Below are 18,131 nucleotides of genomic sequence, written 5' to 3'. Positions count from 1 at the left end.
GTCTTGGTGAGGCGGATTGGCGCGTCGATGTGTTTGGAGGCGGCGGCCCAATCTACCAACCAGAATGGTGGCGGCGCTGTGATGGCTAGGCTAGGATAGAGTTCCTGGTGAGCAGCGAGCATCGGGCCACCTCTGGGTTGGGTGGCGAGCGACGTTGCTCTCCCGGTGGTGCCGGCGTGGGAGTTGTCCATGTGGTTAGGTGATGGGTTGTCGAAAGGCTGTCCCTTGGAGTGGGTGACAGCCTTCAGGGTCATTCCATGCTCTTGCCGAAGGTGTTGGTGGTTGTTGTCCCTCGGCCAGGTGGAAGGAGTTGGTTGGACTGCGCTTCTCTCTGCCATGCGGTCCTCGGCTTTGCAGCTACGACGGTGAGGTGTTGCAGTGGCGGCGGTTCTAAGCTACTTGGACAGTGCTACCCAATTACTTCGAGGTGTGGAGATGTGCGATGGTCGGATGAAAATCTTGCACGGCTTCTGCCAGGCTGACGACGATGGCACATGTGGGTGTCGTTTTCCTTCTTGGAGGCGTTGTTGATGTGTATTCGACATCTCCCTTGCTTGTGTGGAGTTGGTTATTGTCTCTGGGCAAAAGCCTCGATTTGTTGTAGGATCGGCGCGATGGCGACGTCCTCGACGTCGCTCCTCTGTTAGGAGCATCGTGTTTGGAGACACGGCTTGGTTCCTCGTTATTTCCCCCACTGTTAATCGTGGTCCTATTTTGATCCTCAGTGGCACTATGTACGTCTGTCATCGGTGTGTCCAAGACGTGTCTTCCTCGGAGCTGATCAGTCCTACCATTCACTTGCCACCTTCTCTTCGGCATTCAGGGTGGATGGTGCGTTGACAAACAAAGTTCAATGGGAGCCGGTGGTCTTCGAAGGTGCCCAACATTAGTCGAGACGCGACGTTGTTTTCGGTCAGGACATGCACTTTTGCTTTGTAGTTTTGTTTGGTCGTTGATAGTTGTATTTGGTCTTACCTGGGTGTGTGGTGTTCGTATGCAATGGGTGGTAGTATTCTTGCATATACAACTCTATCTTCTATAAAGCTATGATATGCCTCGACGTACTCTCAAAAAAAATAAGAAGAAAGAAGAAAAATAAAAGAAAATAAAATAAAAACCGAATAAAGAAAACTAATGAGAAACAAGGAAAAACCAAAAGAAAATGAAAAAACCCAAAGAAAACCTAACGAAGGAGCATCAGCGAACGGAAAAAAGACGAAACTTATTTACTCAAAAATAAAGATGAAACTATGACGACACAGTAGACACACCACAGGAAACAACATCAGGCGAGATGGAAGGAGCACCTTACATAAGCGAGATCTCTACTTCTAATGAAGCAGTTGGTAGTCTCCGCCGGTCAATTTTCGTCCCACCTTCGCTAGTTTTTTTCATCTTAAAAAAATCTACGAAATTTCGTAGGTTAAGACAACTATGACTAGCGAACAAAAAATCGGACGACGGCCTACCCTCCCTCGCACGAAAAAAAACCCTCCTCTCGATTCACCCCTGGCGCTGCCCTTATCTCTCGCTCCGCCGCCGCCGCCGCCCCTGCTTCCCTCCCGCTCAGCCACCTCCATCGTTCCCACCCTTTTCCTCATTGTCGGATCCGCTTTCTCGTCAAGGTTAGGCGGCGAAAAGGTCTTGATATATGCCTTGGCCACAGGTCTGCAGGTGCCCACAGAATACAATCCATCGCCACCCATGACTCCCTCACCCTGCTAGGGTTCCTAGCCCCGTCCTCCGCCGCCGCTGCGTGTTCCCGTCCGACCTCGCCCGAGCGATTTCTTGACCTCGCCGGGAGCAGGCAGCTGGATCCCGCCGCCGTGCCTCCCTCTCTCCCTTCTCTTCTTTTCCCCTACCTCTCTCTCTCCTCTGAACTGAGCGTCGTTCCTCTCTGCAGGTGCCGCCATGGCCGCGTCTTGGAGCTCGCCGCCGTGGGCTGCGTGCCCCTCCGATGACGGCCTTCCTCGCCCACGTCCAGGTCCTCTAAATCCTAATTTGGGCGTCAATTTATTTTGCGCTTGATACTGATTTTGGCGGGATTTTCGTCCTCATCGCGTGTTTCATGGTGACATTTTAGGTCCCCTGGCCGGCCATCTTCCATTTTCTCTATTCCCGCCCCATGCCCCTCCCCAAAGATCCCTCCCTCTCATGGGCGTCACCACCATCACTGCACCCAGCCTCCCTCATCGTGGTGCAGTCAGTTCCGTTCCGTGGCCTCTATCGTGTCTTCGAAGAAGGTCGTGATACGCCACAAGTGGGAGCGGAAGCTGCGATGTCAAGATCTACAAGCAGGACATGAACCACCTTGCCATGTATTTCCTCGTCACATTAGGATTCGTCGACGCCGCCAACAGGTTCTGTATCAATTCCGGCACCCAACGTACTGTATGCCCACACATTTAAATCATGCCGGTCTTACTCCTGCAATACAATAGTACTTGAGATTTAGGCAGCGGTGGGCATGGTAATTAATTTTTATTTAGTTGGTTCATTTACTATCATTGGAAGTGCCAGAAAGATCTCACCGTCAAGAGCAGCGCTGCAGGTCATTCACCTGGTTGGCCTCTTTGATGTATCTGGTGTTGTTGTGTCCATGTGGAAGGAGAGCCCGCTTCTCCGGGACGCTGGCGCTGACATGCTCACCGTAGGCACCGTCATGGCGGTGCTCGACTTAAGGGAGGAGGTCGGCAACCACCACTTCTTGAACCAAGTAAAGTTTTGCTTGCCATTAAAATAATCTCGTTTCTTGTTTTTTTTCTCTTTCTGATATGATTGATGATTGATTCCATTTGCACAAAAGGATTCTTGAGAAAATAGCACAAGCTAATTCAAAATCATCTCTTAGTTGATCAAGCATATAATTAAAAAAGTGAAGGTAGAGAAGTTTGGAATAGTAACCTCGTGGTTTAGTTACCCATGCATTAGAGATCCCATGCAAACTATTGTGATTTGTGAGAAGTTTCAGAAATTTGTAATTTGTGAGCGGAGGATGGTACTAAGTTCTTTCTCATGCAGTTACATTGTTGTCATGTGCTACATTCTCCTTTGATCCTGTAAGCAAAAGGCAATATATATACTGTTAGACCTTGAAGCTCCAAGACATCTTACGTTTTGTATGTACTCCCCTGGTTATTTAGCAAATGCCAAAAAAGTGTGTTGTTTCTTTCATGTGTACATCGTTTGGCTGGGAGTTTTTCCTACTTGTTATGAATATTAGGAACTTAAGCATATAATGTCGCATCGAACCTGTAAGCAAACATCGTATATGGTGTGCTCTAATATTCCTTAGATATAGTTTTTTTAACGAAATAACGGTGCCCAAGTCACTTCTAATCGATAGCATGTGATTGTGTAATAGTACACTCATAATTCATTGTGATCAAATGTACACAGAGTTTGCAGAAGCTATGGAAGAAATGGTAACTTGCTTACTTGGGAAAACTGCATTGGATAGCGATGATGGTGACAGTGGTAAATTGTCTGAATCTATAAGCACATTATGTGGAAGCTTGCATGATAGGATTTATACCTAGAAGTTCTTGCACAAAGGACATTTCTTGATTTAAAGCCAACTTTGTTATGTTTTGATGGTAATGCTCCTTTGTTCAAAATTAACAAATCCTTCATGAAAAGAACTGTTGATGCGACTTTTTCTATACACGTGGTGATGCTAAGGCCCAGTTTGAACTACAAAATTAGTTTATAGATTGGAATGTGCTCTGCATTACTGAAAGAGATTTTTTTTTTCTGAAGATGAATCTAAATAGTGTGACGGTCTGAGTACTCGTGGGCGTGACGAGGTGATTGCGGATCCACCAGAACATGCGAGTGGCAATGCTTCAGGACAAGCAGGTCAGATTATTGTCCAAATATTTTTTTGTATGATTGGAAGTGCAAGCATTTCTCCAAGACGGTTTGGTCCTGGTGTTCATGCAGCCAGCGACGGCATAGCTTCACAGAATGGAGTACGACGTAGGTGTCCAAGGGTTGTATCAGGTCGCATACGAAGATCCTGAAGTTGCAAGTAGATACAGTCAATAACATAGTTAAAGGTGATATGGGAGATAATTAAGTTCCCTAGGCAAGCTGGATTGAAGCTTGATGAGCCGAACCCAAGGGGCGTGCTTAGTTTCTACCACAAAATTCTATCATTCACATCAACCGATGTTGCAAAGCAAGTAAAAATGTACTAGAGTCAGATATTTGTTGGCAACGGCTTATTGGGCTTTTTCAAATCAATATTACTTCCACTAGCAGGAAATGGTTCAAGCATACTTATCCAAATCTTATAATCCTGATGGGAGAAAACATTGTGAAGGAGTTCAGGCTGAATGGCCAGTTAACAAGAATCGGGTGGATCTGCGTGTGGTGGATGATCGTTTACAAGGAAGGTTGAATGTATGGTTCCTGGAGATGATCAGATGGTGCCACGTATTTGACCTGCGATTTGTGGTAAGTTCCAAAATGTACTGTGAAAATCTGTCTTTAAGATACAGATAAATTGGCTTTGCACATAAAATTCATCACACAACTGTTATAATTTGGGTGCGCTTCGTAGAGTCTTTTTATGTTTTGATGCATGTCGATATGGCATAACATCAGACATCTTGGAATAAAATTAATTTTCTCCCCGCCGTCTCATGACAGATAATTCACTATATGTGTTTAATCCATGAATAAATTAGAATATGCTCTTCTTTATTATTACTTTTGGAAGAATCAAACTGCAATATACAAATATGTTCAGAGATTCAAAATGATATAACAACAGTCACGAGAAGATATATGAAAGGAATGCATAGCCTAAATGTGTACATTGGCTTCCCTGGAAAAAAATGGTATGTCCATTAGTTTTCCCCACTGTATCATTGGAACTCATTTGCACATATTTCCATTAGAGAGAGAGTAAGGTTTCCCCAATGCAGAAAGTATGGTGCTGCTTTGCATATTCATAAAGACAGGCCATAGCATCATGTATTTTCTGTTCATCATAATTACTGTTTGGTTCGTCCTAGAAAGTGCAGTAGGTGTCAAGAAATAATACAACTTACTTCTTTTACATGTCTTGATTGCTCAACTAACTCTGTAATGTTTTGGTGTAGCCTCCAATAGTTCCAATGAATGCTCCATGTGCTCCCCCTACGATATAAACCATGGTCCAGAGAGAATGTAAGGAAGTAGGAATCAGCAGGCGTCTCTGAGTTGTTTCAGTTACCATATTTGCTTGCAAGGTATTTTCCTTCTTATGTTGAATAAACAATATAGCTAAGGTACTTATCGAATCATAAGGCATTCATGTGTGCTCCCTTATTTTGTTATGTGAAAATACAATAGATTCTATGACCTTATAAATTGTTTATTAATAAAATGGCAAGTTGCCTTCACCCTCTTATTTTATTCACACTCCCACTGATGCAATAATATGTTCTCTTTGAACCTTAACAACCTTCATCAAAGCTACACAAAAAAGTAACAAGAACCGACACATTTGTTCATAGCACAAAGCTTTTTTCTATATTTTTGTAGTATTTCGATTCTAAGCTAGAGCAATGTTCAAACTTATCCATATTTTATTCCTGAAATTTGGAAGGCAATAAAAAGAGTTTTTTTGCCTTACTTTTTGTCATGTGAATAAAAACAAAGCTTCACCACAAGGCGATATTCTGGTGACTAAATTAAACTGAAAGTCTCTAGCAAAGGAATCAAGTTTTACACTTTTTTTAGTAGCGAGAACATTGACTCACTCAGGCCATTTTCCGTTCTTCCTTTGAAGGTGTGAGGGTGAAGCCAACTCTAAAAGTGGGGTCTGTTCAAGTAGAAGGAACATGCCAAGATGAAAGAAGACGGAGCAAAAAAACCTATAGAGGCATGAACGCAACACTATCTAAAACATCTCACACTTCTGTCTAGGAATATAATGGAATCTTGGAAGAAAGAAAGAGGAAGAGTTCGCACCCACCTTCTCTCAAAGCCGCCGCTTTGAGTTCGTGTCGGCCCTACTGCAGTCGGCAGTTGTCAAGGTCGACCTGCGTGCCGCAGGGGAGCATCACCGCCCTACACGCCGAGGGGCGCCATGCGCTGGCTCCCACGTGCGGTTTGACCAACAAGTCGAGATTGCGCGTGCGGAGGTAGAGGGCAAGGAAGGGGAATCCGGCGTGCCCGCCCTGCACAACATCAGGCCACATGGAAGCTCCCGAGCACGAAAACGAACGCTCACTACTCTCTCCTTCTTGAATTGCCGGCATCGCTTTAGGTGCCCGCTTACTTCCTCTCTTTCCCTTTTACTCTTTCTTTCTTCTATGCCTTTTATTTTTGATTGATGGACATCCAACTCGAGCTTATTTATTTTTCCATAATTAACTAAGAAAAAAATACAACTTACCCTTTCTCACTATTTACTGCAACCGTACTTTCTTTGAAGATGGGTGAAGAGAGGTGAGCATTTCTGGTGAAGCTGGAGGAGGATGGAAGAATAATAGTCATTTTGGAGCTAGCTACGACCTCCTCTGGATGTTTCATAGGGTTCCGCACAATGTGTTCTCCTGTAATTTGGTCACCAAGGCTGCTGAAATGATTTGGCATCTGAACTTTGTCAAGGTATATGGTTGTTCATACTAAGTTGATAAGTAGAACATCATGGCATATGCTAATCATTTGTATATCCAAATTTAGCTAGGTTGATGGAAAAAAGGAATCACAATATACATTGCTACATATTCTAATAAAATTCTATTATGGTGGTGATTATCTATCTCTAGCATTTATTATTATGATTTCAGTGTGCCCTTAGCATTCTATATAATACTCACCAACTATAATTTAGTAAAACACAAAAGTGTGTAAGCTAAAGATTTTCCATTGTTCCTCGATTGTTTTCCGGATGGAACTCTTACTGGTTCAAAGTTTCAGGAATGTTATTTTTGCTCTAGCTTTTATTTTATATTTTTTGTACAATCAACAAAGAGTATTAAAAAGGTAGTTTGTGCCAGTTGTTTGTGTTGTTAAGAAATAAGTTGAAATGTCTTCAGACATTTTTGAATTTCTTTTATCTACTAAAGCTACATTTATTAGAATTGTTTTGCACATTTGAAGCTGATTGTTAAGATAGTGTATCTGAACATTATTTCTGGGTAAGAGAACCAAATATTTTGTTTGTGGGACGGGTATCCTATAATCTAATTCAGATATAAGAGATGATTACAACAATGTTCTAATTTCGAGTTGCTACTAATGCAGTCCTTATTGGAAGACGCAGATTGCAGATCATTCTATCCCTGTAAGACCAAGATTTTGATGCTCCTGTTACCTGGCATCGAGGTTGAGTAACATGTTTTTGGTCATGATTCCTGTTGTGCTTCTTGTACGTGCTACCATCATTTAATTTGATTCTCTCAATGGTCAAGGATCATTTTGCTTTGAAGTCTGATGTACATTTTTTTTAATCTCATGTAGGAAGAAGGTATCCCCCTTATACGAAGATTTCTAGCTTGCCTATGTGTTGTAATGTTAATAAGTGCATTCGGCCAAACAATTTGCGGACCAAATGAACTTGCTGCGGATATAGAAGAATAAGGCGGCACACAAGGAGTTGCCTGAATTGCAGTGGCAGCGGTGTTGTAATATGTAAGAGTTTTGCATCAACTTGGTCTCTTTTCTATGCATAAGTTTGATGCATTGGCCCTTGATTATCATGAATCAAGCTTGTGAAGAACAATTTCGTTACTTTAATGACACACACTTGTAGTAAGTCATTCAGAGATATATTCAGTACATGCTAGGTTGCCAAGCTCAGAGCCACCTGTTGTCTCCATAAATTCGCTGAAAGCAAAAATCATTTGCCCATAGTCATGTGAAACCTTCTAGAATTCTTTTTAGTATTTTGCATTGCTTGTGCATTTCTTTTTTTATCACTTCTAATAACTTCATTGATTCATTTTTCCTATCATCATGTCAGTCCTTGCTCTAATTTTTTTGTTAATATGTTGTACTTCTTGTGCATTTCCATTTTTATCACTTCTAATAATCTCATTGACTGTTTACATATCATCGTGTTTACCAAGAACACGAGTGATAATTTGTTTTACAAGAATACAATAGTGACAATTTTATTTTATTTTATTTTCTGACATAGTTCTCAATTAGGCTTACAAATATTTTACATTGACAATAGTTCTGCCATCAAGCTTATGTGTAATGTATTTCTTAGAATGGTGTTTCAGCCATTTCTATGTAGGTGGCATGTGTGATGGCATGTATTTCAGCCATATCGATTTAGGTGGCATGTGTGCTGGCACAAGAAAAGGAAGGCCCTGAACTGAAAGGAGCAACATATATTAATGAATTGCCCTGAATTGAGAGAGAGAGAGAGAGAGAGAGAGAGAGAGAGAGTTCAATTCTGGTCACTTGATTTCCTGCCCCAACTCCTCTAATAATCATTGATGTGTGTTTGTTCGCTCTAATCCACTGAATGAAACCATCTGTCTGGTTTAAACATAATCAACCATCTGTCTGGTTTAAATATTTATGAGTAATTTAATTTGTTTGTGCCTATAAACCGATTATAATCTAAACTATGCCAGTACAACAAGTGTGCATTGTAATATGTACTCCCTACGTTCCTAAATATAAGTCTTTTTGGAGATTCCAATGCAGACTACATACTAAACAAAATGAGTGAATCTATACTCTAAAATATGTCTATATACATCCATATGTAGTTCTTATCGAGATCTCTTAAAAGACTTCTATTTAGGAACAGAGGGAGTACAGTTTAGTAAACTCATTGTTGTACAATGCCCACCTACTTGGAAATTGAACTTTTCCTCCTTTCCAAAATACATTATTATTCATGGAGTTTCCTGGGAGTGACAACGTGCTTCTTTGCTAGGCTTACAGTATTTCAGGCCTCTATTCCAACACACACATTCCAGTTGCCATTGGTGAGCAAATGAGATATGAAGTTACCAGCGATTTTCATTATACGTGGTAAAAATAATGCAAATCATGCTTTATGGAGAGTTGAAACACTGACTATTGATCGGAGAAAATTTAGTGGTGACAACTACCCAAGGTGCGTGTAAGCATCTGAAGTTATAGTTTAGATTATTATATTGGCTACTCTTTTAGAAGTAAAAACAATAGCATCATTTCACTTCTACTTTAGATTTTTGGGCATCCTTGTACTATTATCATCTGAGATTTGCATAATTATTTTGAGAATAGGGAGAACTGCAACTATGGTTGCCAACTGCCATAGTCAATATATATACCTCTGAAATTGCAGGAATAATAAACATGACCACCATCAGACATGTCTGTTTTAGTTTCTCTAATCTACAACAAATCTTAAGACCATAAATGGGAGGCAAATTCACCTTCATATCAGTACACACATGCCCACATTCACCTTTATAAGAACAATCATCTTCTAAAACAGGCCCCCCATGTGGGGCATCATCAATACATGCCTCCATGAACCGATGGATATACTAAATATATTTCACTTTGGTATTTTGGTACGTCTAAAAGTAGTACCTTTTTCTAGCATATGAGAATTTATAGGACAGGTTTTGATAATCCATGTACAAAAAGGAAACATTTTTAACAAAATGAGAGATTATGCTTATACTTCAGTATGCATCATGTACATATATAATGTTACAGATAATTCCATTGCGTGTGAATGAACAGAACATTGAGAATGGCGCCAGAAATTCCTTTTGCTGATATCACAAATTTTGTGCCATGGTCCATAAAGAGAACAAGTGCTGGTGTGTGTTCCGATCCAGTAAATTTTCTTCATGTGCCACACAAGTGGAGACGACTCTGCTTTTTTACCATGATCTTGAGAGGTACAACTTTATCTACGTTCTATATGTTCATAGACATGCTAAACCCAAATAAAGATGCAACTAATATAACATCTTATATTGTCTTTCAGTTATGAACTTTATGACAATAATGACTCTCAAGTTCAACAAGAGCTCGTACAAAAGATATGGAAAGTGTTTAAGACTATACTAGAAGAGGTAATTACTTCTCTCAGTTCATAGTGCCTTCTTTTGCTGATACCTCTTGGGTTTTGATTTCTTGTAACATTTATATGCACACAGACTGGCAAATTAAGGGAAGAGACCAAGGAAGGCATTTCTATAGCTAAGTCCATTGTAATCATTTTGGATTGAAATTCAAGTTTGGCAAAAGGTCTTGATATATGCCTTGGTCACAGGTCTAAATGTTATAAGCATGGCTCCCCACATCCAATTTTTCAGGCCATGGAGCTTCTATGGTTGGTTCATATGTGGTTATCGAAGCAGGATAAGTTCTTGAGGAGGACTCTAATTGCTATGGGCCACAAGATTTCATATGTCACTCCCTATTGCGTATTGCTGTTGACATTGGACTTGCTATCCAGTAAGAGGGACATTGGGATCATTGTTCATCTAGAGAAGTCAGTGCTATATCTACGTCAGAATATTGGGATGTTAATGATTGGAGGTGATGTTTTTCTCTTCCATACCTAAATTGTCTTTAGTATAAGTCCATATAAAGAAAACTGCAGTGTTCCAACTATTGAACCACAATTGTTAAATTAATTAATTTTAGCTATGTTATAGTTTGAGATGAGGGCTTCTTACCATTTTTACTTCTACTAGATTCATTTGTCACCGAGTTTTTAGAGCAGGGTACTTGACAAATGAGTTAGATCACTTTTATGTCTGAGAGTCGATTTTTTGTGCGTTAGATGGATTGACAAGTGCCAAATATTGATGCCAAGCAGAACTAAAACCTGTTAATTGATTACCTTCAGTCCCGCATTCCAATCAACAACATTGGGCCGAGAGAGCGCGCGGGTGGCGCAAGAGGCAATGGGCAGCCGGTGCGCGAGTGTGTTAGCAGTGGGTATATCTGAAGATTATTTCTCAACTCAGCATGTGGGTAGAGACTAAAAAGACGATGCCATGGTAGCATGGCAGACCTGGCAAGTGCCACGAACATCATGATATTCTTCCTTTTCTTAATTCCTTGATTTGAAAAATAATTTGCTCTGCGTGTGTAGGAACATAGCAGTCGGGCAAACAACACTTTCGCATCTTGATCTATAAGGGAAATAATTTCTTTACTTTAGAAAATATGGGTTCGGATTGGTCTGTTGAGTTATGGCTAGCTGATTGGAATAATTTTTCTATTTAAAAATGTAGCAAATAGCATTTCATTAGAGATTGGTCTGTTGAGTTATGGCTGGCTGATCGGAATAATTTTCCTATTTAAAAAATGTAGCAAATAGCATTTCATTAGAGATGGCTTTGCAGCAAATTACAAATCGCGCAAACCAAGCCATCGCCGCCTCATTGCTCTTGCAGGGAGCGACAACAACCGCCGGTCTCTTCTTCGCCTTCTTAGCCGGCATCTCCCCCATCCGGATGCCCTGCGGCACGAGCCACTCCACCATCGCCTGGGACTCGACCTCCGGGAAGTTTAGGTCCGTCTTCGGCTGTCCGGCACGCCACACCGCCACGTCGTAAGCATGCGCGGCCTCATCGGCGGTGGGATACATGCCGAGCCACGAACGCTGCCAGGCGTCGGAGAACTCCAGTTCGAAGTTCCCGGAAGCTTCGCCCTCATGCCGAAGAAACCGGACTTGCCCTTCGGCGTCTTCTTCGGCGCCATTGGGGAGCGGGCGGTGGCCGAGCGGGGAGCGGGGCGGCGACGTGCGGGGCGGAGGCGGACGGAGCGGGGCGGCGGCGTGCGGCGCGGGGCGGAGGCGGAAGGAGCGGGCGGCGGACGGAGCAGCGCCAGAGAGGAGGCAGACGGAGCGGGGCCAGGCAGAGGATGGACCGGAGGCGGAGGCGGCCGGAGAGGAGGCGGGCAGGGTCGGGGCTGGCGGAGGCAAACACGATGGGGCAGCGCGGCGGCAGGCGGTGGCCAAGGCGGGGTGGAATCAATGGCAGGGGTCTGGATCTACGGTGGGCAAGGCCTTAGAAAGTTAACATGTAACTTTTGCAAACTATTTCAAGAGCCCGTGGCAACGCATGGGCATTCTATTAGTATATATAGATTTCGCGATAAAACACACGCCACACGCGAGAACAGTGTTAGGAATCACGAAATCACTAATTAATCAAGAGTACTTCTTCGAAGATCACTTCCACGATTGCGACAAATAGTGTGTGTCAATGTTGCACCACTTAAGGGTTTTTCATTTTTCATAGATCTGTTTATTTAAAATGCTTTATCTATTAAACTGTTCGTCTACATCTCAAACCGTTTTTACAGTTGCATTCCTTGTGTTGAGATTATTAAAACTAGATCTCATATTGATAGGTTTGACGAACTTTTTTTAATGAAAAAACAGAACCGGGAGCATGTTTTTTCTTTTTCCGTAAGTCGTTTTCGAGTGCCTTTTGCAAAAGTAAAACCGTGCCTCTCGTGAGTGCAAAACTATGCCTCTCACGAAAGAAGAAAAAAGGAGAAAATATTTTTTCTTCCGTTTCTGAGAGGTGTGGCCGTGCCTCTCACAGAAGTAAAACCATGCCTCTCACGGATGGAAAACCGTGTCTCTCACGAAAAAAAAAAAGAGAAAACACTTTTTTTTCTTTTGTGAGAGGAACGACCGTGCCTCCTGCAGAAGCAAAAGCGTGCCCCGCAAGGAAAAAAACACATTTTTTTCGTTTTCGAGAGGCATGGCCATGCCTCACGCAGAATCAAAACTGTGCTTCTTGCGGGAGAAAATTTTGTTTTTTCATGCAAATTTTTTTTCCAACTTTTTTGGGTCAAAATCTAAGATAGACAGGTGGAAAATCGGAAAGCGAAGAAACACTGATTAAATTATCTAAAAAGTCGAAAACATATACGGGAAAAAAATCCGGTGGAAGCATCCAAAGCGCGACACGTGACGGCGGCTGTAAACACGCTGTCAGAGCACCCCAAGTGAATGTTGGGAGGCGCCCGAATGAGTGCTCATCAACTAGTTGCTCTCTAGAAATCACCTATGGGTGGGCGACTATTGGGCCGACCCATTAACGCAGGCCGAGCGCTGCCGCTCATGTTGTTGTAGGTTCGCTCTACTCTGTTTTCTTCGTCTTTATTTACTTATTTTTCACCGATTTTCTTTGGTTTTTCCTTTTTTTCGTTATACTCTGGTTATATTTTCCTTGTCACATGTTTTCTTTGGGTTTTTACTTCCTTATACTTTGGTTTCATTTAATTATTCACTGGTTTTCCTGGATATCTTTTCTTTGTTTGTTTTCCTTTGTTTATTTCTTGGTTATCTTCATTTTATCTGCTTTTTATTTTTTATCAGGTTTTAACATATGTCTAATCTTTAGGTCCACAATCGACATTTTTTAAATACATGGTGTACATTTAAAGTAAATACATGTTTTGAACACTTTTTCAAATACACGGTAACATTTTTCAAATACATGTTGTATATTTGTTTACTGGCAATAAATATTGTACTAAGATATACAAAAAAATACATTGTATACATTTTTCTACAAAAATCACAAATTGTTTTATATCCATGTGAATATTTGTAAGAATGTTGCGTACATTTACTTAATGTAAATACAATTTTCAAACCTATGCGAAACTTTTTTTTGTGTTGTAGTACAAACATTTTTTTATGAAAAGAGATAATATTTGCCTAAAATATTAGGTACATTTATTTAATGGTAAAAAATTTACATCATGCGAAAATGTCTTATTTACATTGTATAAACAATAAAAAATGTATACATTTTTTTGAAATGTGTAAACAATTGTTTAAAATGTAATATACATTTTTAATGGTTTGAAATATGTTTTACATTATTTTTTTTACAATGTATGCACATTTTTTAAATATTTATGCCTTTTTTTGAAATGCGAACATTTTTTTCATTTTCACAATCCGTGGTAAAATAACATGAAGATGATGACGAGCAAATTTCCCTCAAGTGGATGACCTAAGATTTATCAATCCGTGGGAGGCGTAGTGTAATATCCTAAATTTTTAATTTAGAATGTTATACATTAGATTATCATTGCATATCATAATTTATTTGTTTTTGGTTCTGATCCTAGAAATTCTATGCAACTCAAGGACAAGGACTCACGAAGAGAGTTGGGGATTTCATTATTTTCATATTTGAGTTTTCTCAAATTTTGAGAATAGGATCATTTGATTTTAATTATTTTATCATCAATTATTTCTATTACAAAAATATTAGAGAGGAAATAAAATGACTTTCCCAAAATAAAGAAATATTGAGGATTTAATAATAAAATCAAATAAGATTTTATTTCGGAGTTTTTCGATATTTTATTTGAAATTAGGAAAAATGTGCGTTTTTCAAAATTTCATTTAGGCCCCAAATAAATGTTCACCTTGTGCGGCTTGATTTTAGAAGCGGGGGAAAATTTATTTCAGGATTTTTAGAGTCCGTTTAATATTTCTTTTATTTGTTTTTCTACGCGGAATAATTAAAAAAACGCAACCGACCTATGGGCCGTGTCCGACCCGGACACTAGGCCCGTCCGGGCTTTATAAGCCGGGGAGCCCAGCCCGGGATCCTTCCCAAACCCTAGCACGCCGCCCCGCCGCCCTAGCGCCGCAGCCGCCGCCGGAGCCTCGCTGGAGTTGCCGGGTAGTTTTTTTTAGACGCCGGTTTTTTTTCTTCTGAAAAACCGTTCGGTTTTCTGACGGTTTTGTTCGTTTTTTTAGTTTTGGTTTTTTTAATAGATCAGTTTTTCTGATTTATTTAAATAGCGACCGTTCGTTCGTTCTAGCGAACGTTCGTTCTTTTTTCTTTTCTTGGATTAAATCCGTATTTTTTCTGATCGTGATTCCTGATCCGATTTTCGTTTTAGTATAACTTTTCGCTCGTTTATCGGAATCAGGCGATTCAAGCACCTGGAGTTTTGTCTCGAAACCCTCTATCCGTTTAACCAACTTAAACAAGTTTTTGCCACTGTAGAAATTGCCCTAGATCCAGAATAGTAAACGAAGCCTGTTTCTTTTGCCGTTTGATTTTCGTTGCTTCGTTTGATTTGATTCCTTTTGCAAACTGGAGTTCTTAAGTTGAACTTTCTGGTTAGATCTCTTATTTGAGTTTTACCTGTGCATTAAATGAATACTTATTGTATACTTGTTTGTTTGTCTACGATAGAATACCCGGAGTGTGCCGCCTGTTACTTCGAATCTCTAGGTTTCGCGGATCATCAACAAGGCAAGTAACACTTTGATCATACCTCCTACTACCCAGTTTTATTGCATTAGATCAACCCTCAAACATTGCATGATTAGGATTTAATTAAATTATGGGATGGGAAGTAGTTGAGGTAGTATTTATTACCTGTTGTATTATCAAACCTTTGGGAGTTACTCTACGTTTGCCTATTATGCCATGCAATGCTAGTAGACGTGGATTGGGTGAGTGATATTCATGACATATGTGAGTTTGTTAATTAATGGTTTATCTAAGGTGGCAACTTAAACACACATCTGGGTGGATTGAAGTACCTGGATATTCCAGGATTGCCTGCTTTTCTTTATGGACCGCCACCCAGGCCCAAAGGGATCATGAGATTTTTCATACTAGAAACTTCCGTGTGCAGCCACAAGCTATTATGGGCTCTACCATAGTTGATTAAGTCGTGCGAACTCTTACAGGGTAGACTAGCAGATGTAGGGAAAGTAGGTGTAACGGTCTATCCATCGTAAGGTGCTAGCGCTTCTGAAAGACTATGTCTCGGTCATCCGTTTCTCAAACACCGTGTAGTGCGAGAAACCAAACGGAGGCGATCGAGTCTTGTGGGGAAAAATGCGCAAACCTCTGCAGAGTGTATAAACTAATCATGGTTAGTCGTGTCTCCGGTTATGGACATCTTGAATATCTAGTACTTGGATTATCATGTGAATCGCAACATGTTACTCTAAAATTTAATTTTGATGGGTTTTGTTTAATGATGATACTTAATTGGGATTGAGAATGCTGTCAACCATTCTCAATGTTCAACAACTATCATGATAGTTAAATAAAATGTATTTCTTTGCAGAGGGAAAAAATAGCTTTACGCAAAACTGTAATCATAGAGCTTTCCACCAGCCAAATATGCATATAGTATAGCTGTTTCATTCCATTACTTTCTATGTGTTACTTTGTCAGCATATTCCATGTGCTGACCCATTTCGGGCTGCAACGTTAATATTGCAGACTTTTCAGACGACGATTAAAGAGTTTTAGGTCGTGGTTCTATACTCAGTGATGCCGTTGGAGTTGATGAACTCACTTATCTTCCAAGTCTTCCGCTGTTATCGTTATTAGATGGCCTTAAGCCATATTTATTGTTATAAGTTCTCTATTGAGACACTTGATGTAATAAGTGTGTGATTGCTACTCTATTATAAATCCTTCAAGTACTGTGTGGTGTCAGCATTACTGATCCAGGGATGACATCTGAGCACAGAGATCAGACTATTTGAGGTCTGGTCGCTACAGAGATGGTATCAGAGCACATGCTGATTGTAGGACACAACCACTAAGCTAAAGACTTAGATCACTATGCATTCTCTTCTTCTCTGACCTCTCATTTTTTCTACTCTTTAGGATGGCGGATGCAAGGAACAAGTTCACGCAACCGGAAGAAGATACACCCTTTGGACGTCACCTAAAGGAAGTCAGTAGATACCTGAACATAGAAGTACCAAGCTTCGCCGGAACCTACAATGCCACCTTACCTGAAGAAGAGCGATGGATGATTCAAGTTCAAGTTCCAGGAAGGACGTTCATGCCAGTCACTGAGCCCATAGAGTTTTCTTTTGATGCACCAACTTGAAGTCTAGGAAAGAGCATGACAGCTCACATCGCCATGAGACGCATTGGAGAAGTTTACCGCAATGATCTCAAGGATACTATCTACCAGATTTGTGGGCGCCGAGATGAGCACTGGGAGATGATCAGCACCAGAAAGGATAGATCAATTACAACTTTTATCCAGGAATTAAACCAGCACATTCGACGTCAGGAGAACCATATGTGCGCCGACATGATAGACCTGAAGAAGACAAGGACCAGAATCAAGAAACTGGAGGAAGAACTCAAGGCTACACGTGAAGATTATGAAGAGAAAATAGAAGTATTAGTGGAGAAAAATGACGATCTCATCAAGAAGATCGGAATATTTATGGGAGACCCTACACCAGTAGATGAAGATGAAGAACCCAAGGAGATTCGCCCGGAAGACTACATCATCATCGACGACACCGACTCGGACCCACATGATAGCGATGATGACTATGTTGATGAAGCTGGAGCAGATATCATGGAGTCTGCAACCGAAGAATATTTCTAGTAGACCACCTCATCAGTAGTAGTAGTCCGAGCACTTTTGTGATAGTTAGATCGATTTTATGGCCTTGTTTGATTGAATGAAGTGAATTGTTTGCTTTTGCCTCATGTGCATATGGGTAGTGTTTTCTCTTTAGACCCCCTCTATTCTTAAATCTCATCTTTTCTAAACCCTCAGATGCCTCCGAGATGTGACCCCGGATTTACCTTCCCACCGGAGCTCACCCAGTTGATCCAGCAGCAGAACACATTGATGCAGTTGCTAATCCAGAATCAGAATCAGGGGAACAACAACAACAACCCACCACCACCACCACCACATGTTGATCACTTAGCCCGTTTTCTTAGGCTGAATCCGCCGATGTTTTCCAGTAGCACCGGGCCGATAGTAGTAGATGATTGGCTTCTCAAGACAGCTAGGGAGTTGACCACAGCAGAGTGCACAGATGCGGAGAAGGTGAAGTTTGCCGCACATCAGCTTGAAGGACCCGCAACATCATGGTGGGAGAATTTCACAGCCACTTTCCCTGTCAACATTGTCACATGGGACCAGTTTCAGCAGGCTTTTCGAACTGCCCATGTTTCAGCAGGAGCTATGGCCTTGAAGAAACGAGAGTTTCACAACTTGCGCCAAGGAGGACGGACAGTTGGCCAGTATGTGGAGGACTTTAGTAAATTAGCACGTTATGCCCTAGATGACGTTGCTACGGATGCAGCTAAGCAGGAAAAGTTTCTAGAAGGACTGAATGATGAGTTGAGCATGCAGTTGATGGTAGCAACCTTCAACAACTA

General features: G+C 41.1%; 1 protein-coding gene across 29 annotated transcripts; it reads left to right on the top strand.

Annotated features, from left to right (window-relative positions):
• Nucleotides 1-1,471: 1,471 nt before the first annotated feature.
• LOC125550888 (polyamine oxidase 3-like) lies at nucleotides 1,472-17,475 on the top strand. Of its 29 annotated transcripts, XR_015600443.1 has the most exons (19): nucleotides 1,473-1,984; nucleotides 2,084-2,470; nucleotides 2,552-2,716; nucleotides 3,400-3,477; nucleotides 3,760-3,858; nucleotides 3,943-4,458; nucleotides 5,109-5,237; nucleotides 5,780-6,259; nucleotides 6,428-6,603; nucleotides 7,243-7,366; nucleotides 7,459-7,629; nucleotides 8,894-9,076; nucleotides 9,697-9,857; nucleotides 9,947-10,034; nucleotides 10,119-10,172; nucleotides 10,278-10,503; nucleotides 15,159-15,218; nucleotides 16,206-16,516; nucleotides 16,599-17,475. XR_015600443.1 is itself a non-coding variant. In XM_087517904.1 (18 exons), the coding sequence occupies exons 13-18, from the start codon at nucleotides 9,751-9,753 to the stop codon at nucleotides 16,661-16,663; spliced, it is 600 nt and encodes a 199-aa protein (XP_087374030.1). In that variant the 5' UTR covers nucleotides 1,472-1,984; nucleotides 2,084-2,470; nucleotides 2,552-2,716; nucleotides 3,400-3,477; nucleotides 3,760-3,858; nucleotides 3,943-4,458; nucleotides 5,109-5,237; nucleotides 5,780-6,259; nucleotides 6,428-6,603; nucleotides 7,243-7,366; nucleotides 7,459-7,629; nucleotides 8,902-9,076; nucleotides 9,697-9,750; the 3' UTR covers nucleotides 16,664-17,475. The 29 variants fall into 29 exon arrangements, 7 of the variants coding, with proteins under 7 accessions (XP_087374030.1, XP_087374031.1, XP_087374029.1 ...); XM_087517904.1 differs by lacking the exon at nucleotides 16,206-16,516 and having other exon boundaries at nucleotides 1,472-1,984; nucleotides 8,902-9,076; XM_087517903.1 differs by lacking the exon at nucleotides 16,206-16,516.
• Nucleotides 17,476-18,131: the final 656 nt, after the last annotated feature.

Source organism: Triticum urartu, chromosome 4A (genome assembly GCF_056163025.1).
Source record: "Triticum urartu cultivar PI428250 chromosome 4A, HENAU_Tu73, whole genome shotgun sequence".
Lineage (NCBI taxonomy): Eukaryota > Viridiplantae > Streptophyta > Magnoliopsida > Poales > Poaceae > Triticum > Triticum urartu.
Note: the sequence above shows the minus strand (reverse complement) of the source record. Positions and strands in the feature narration are given on the sequence as shown.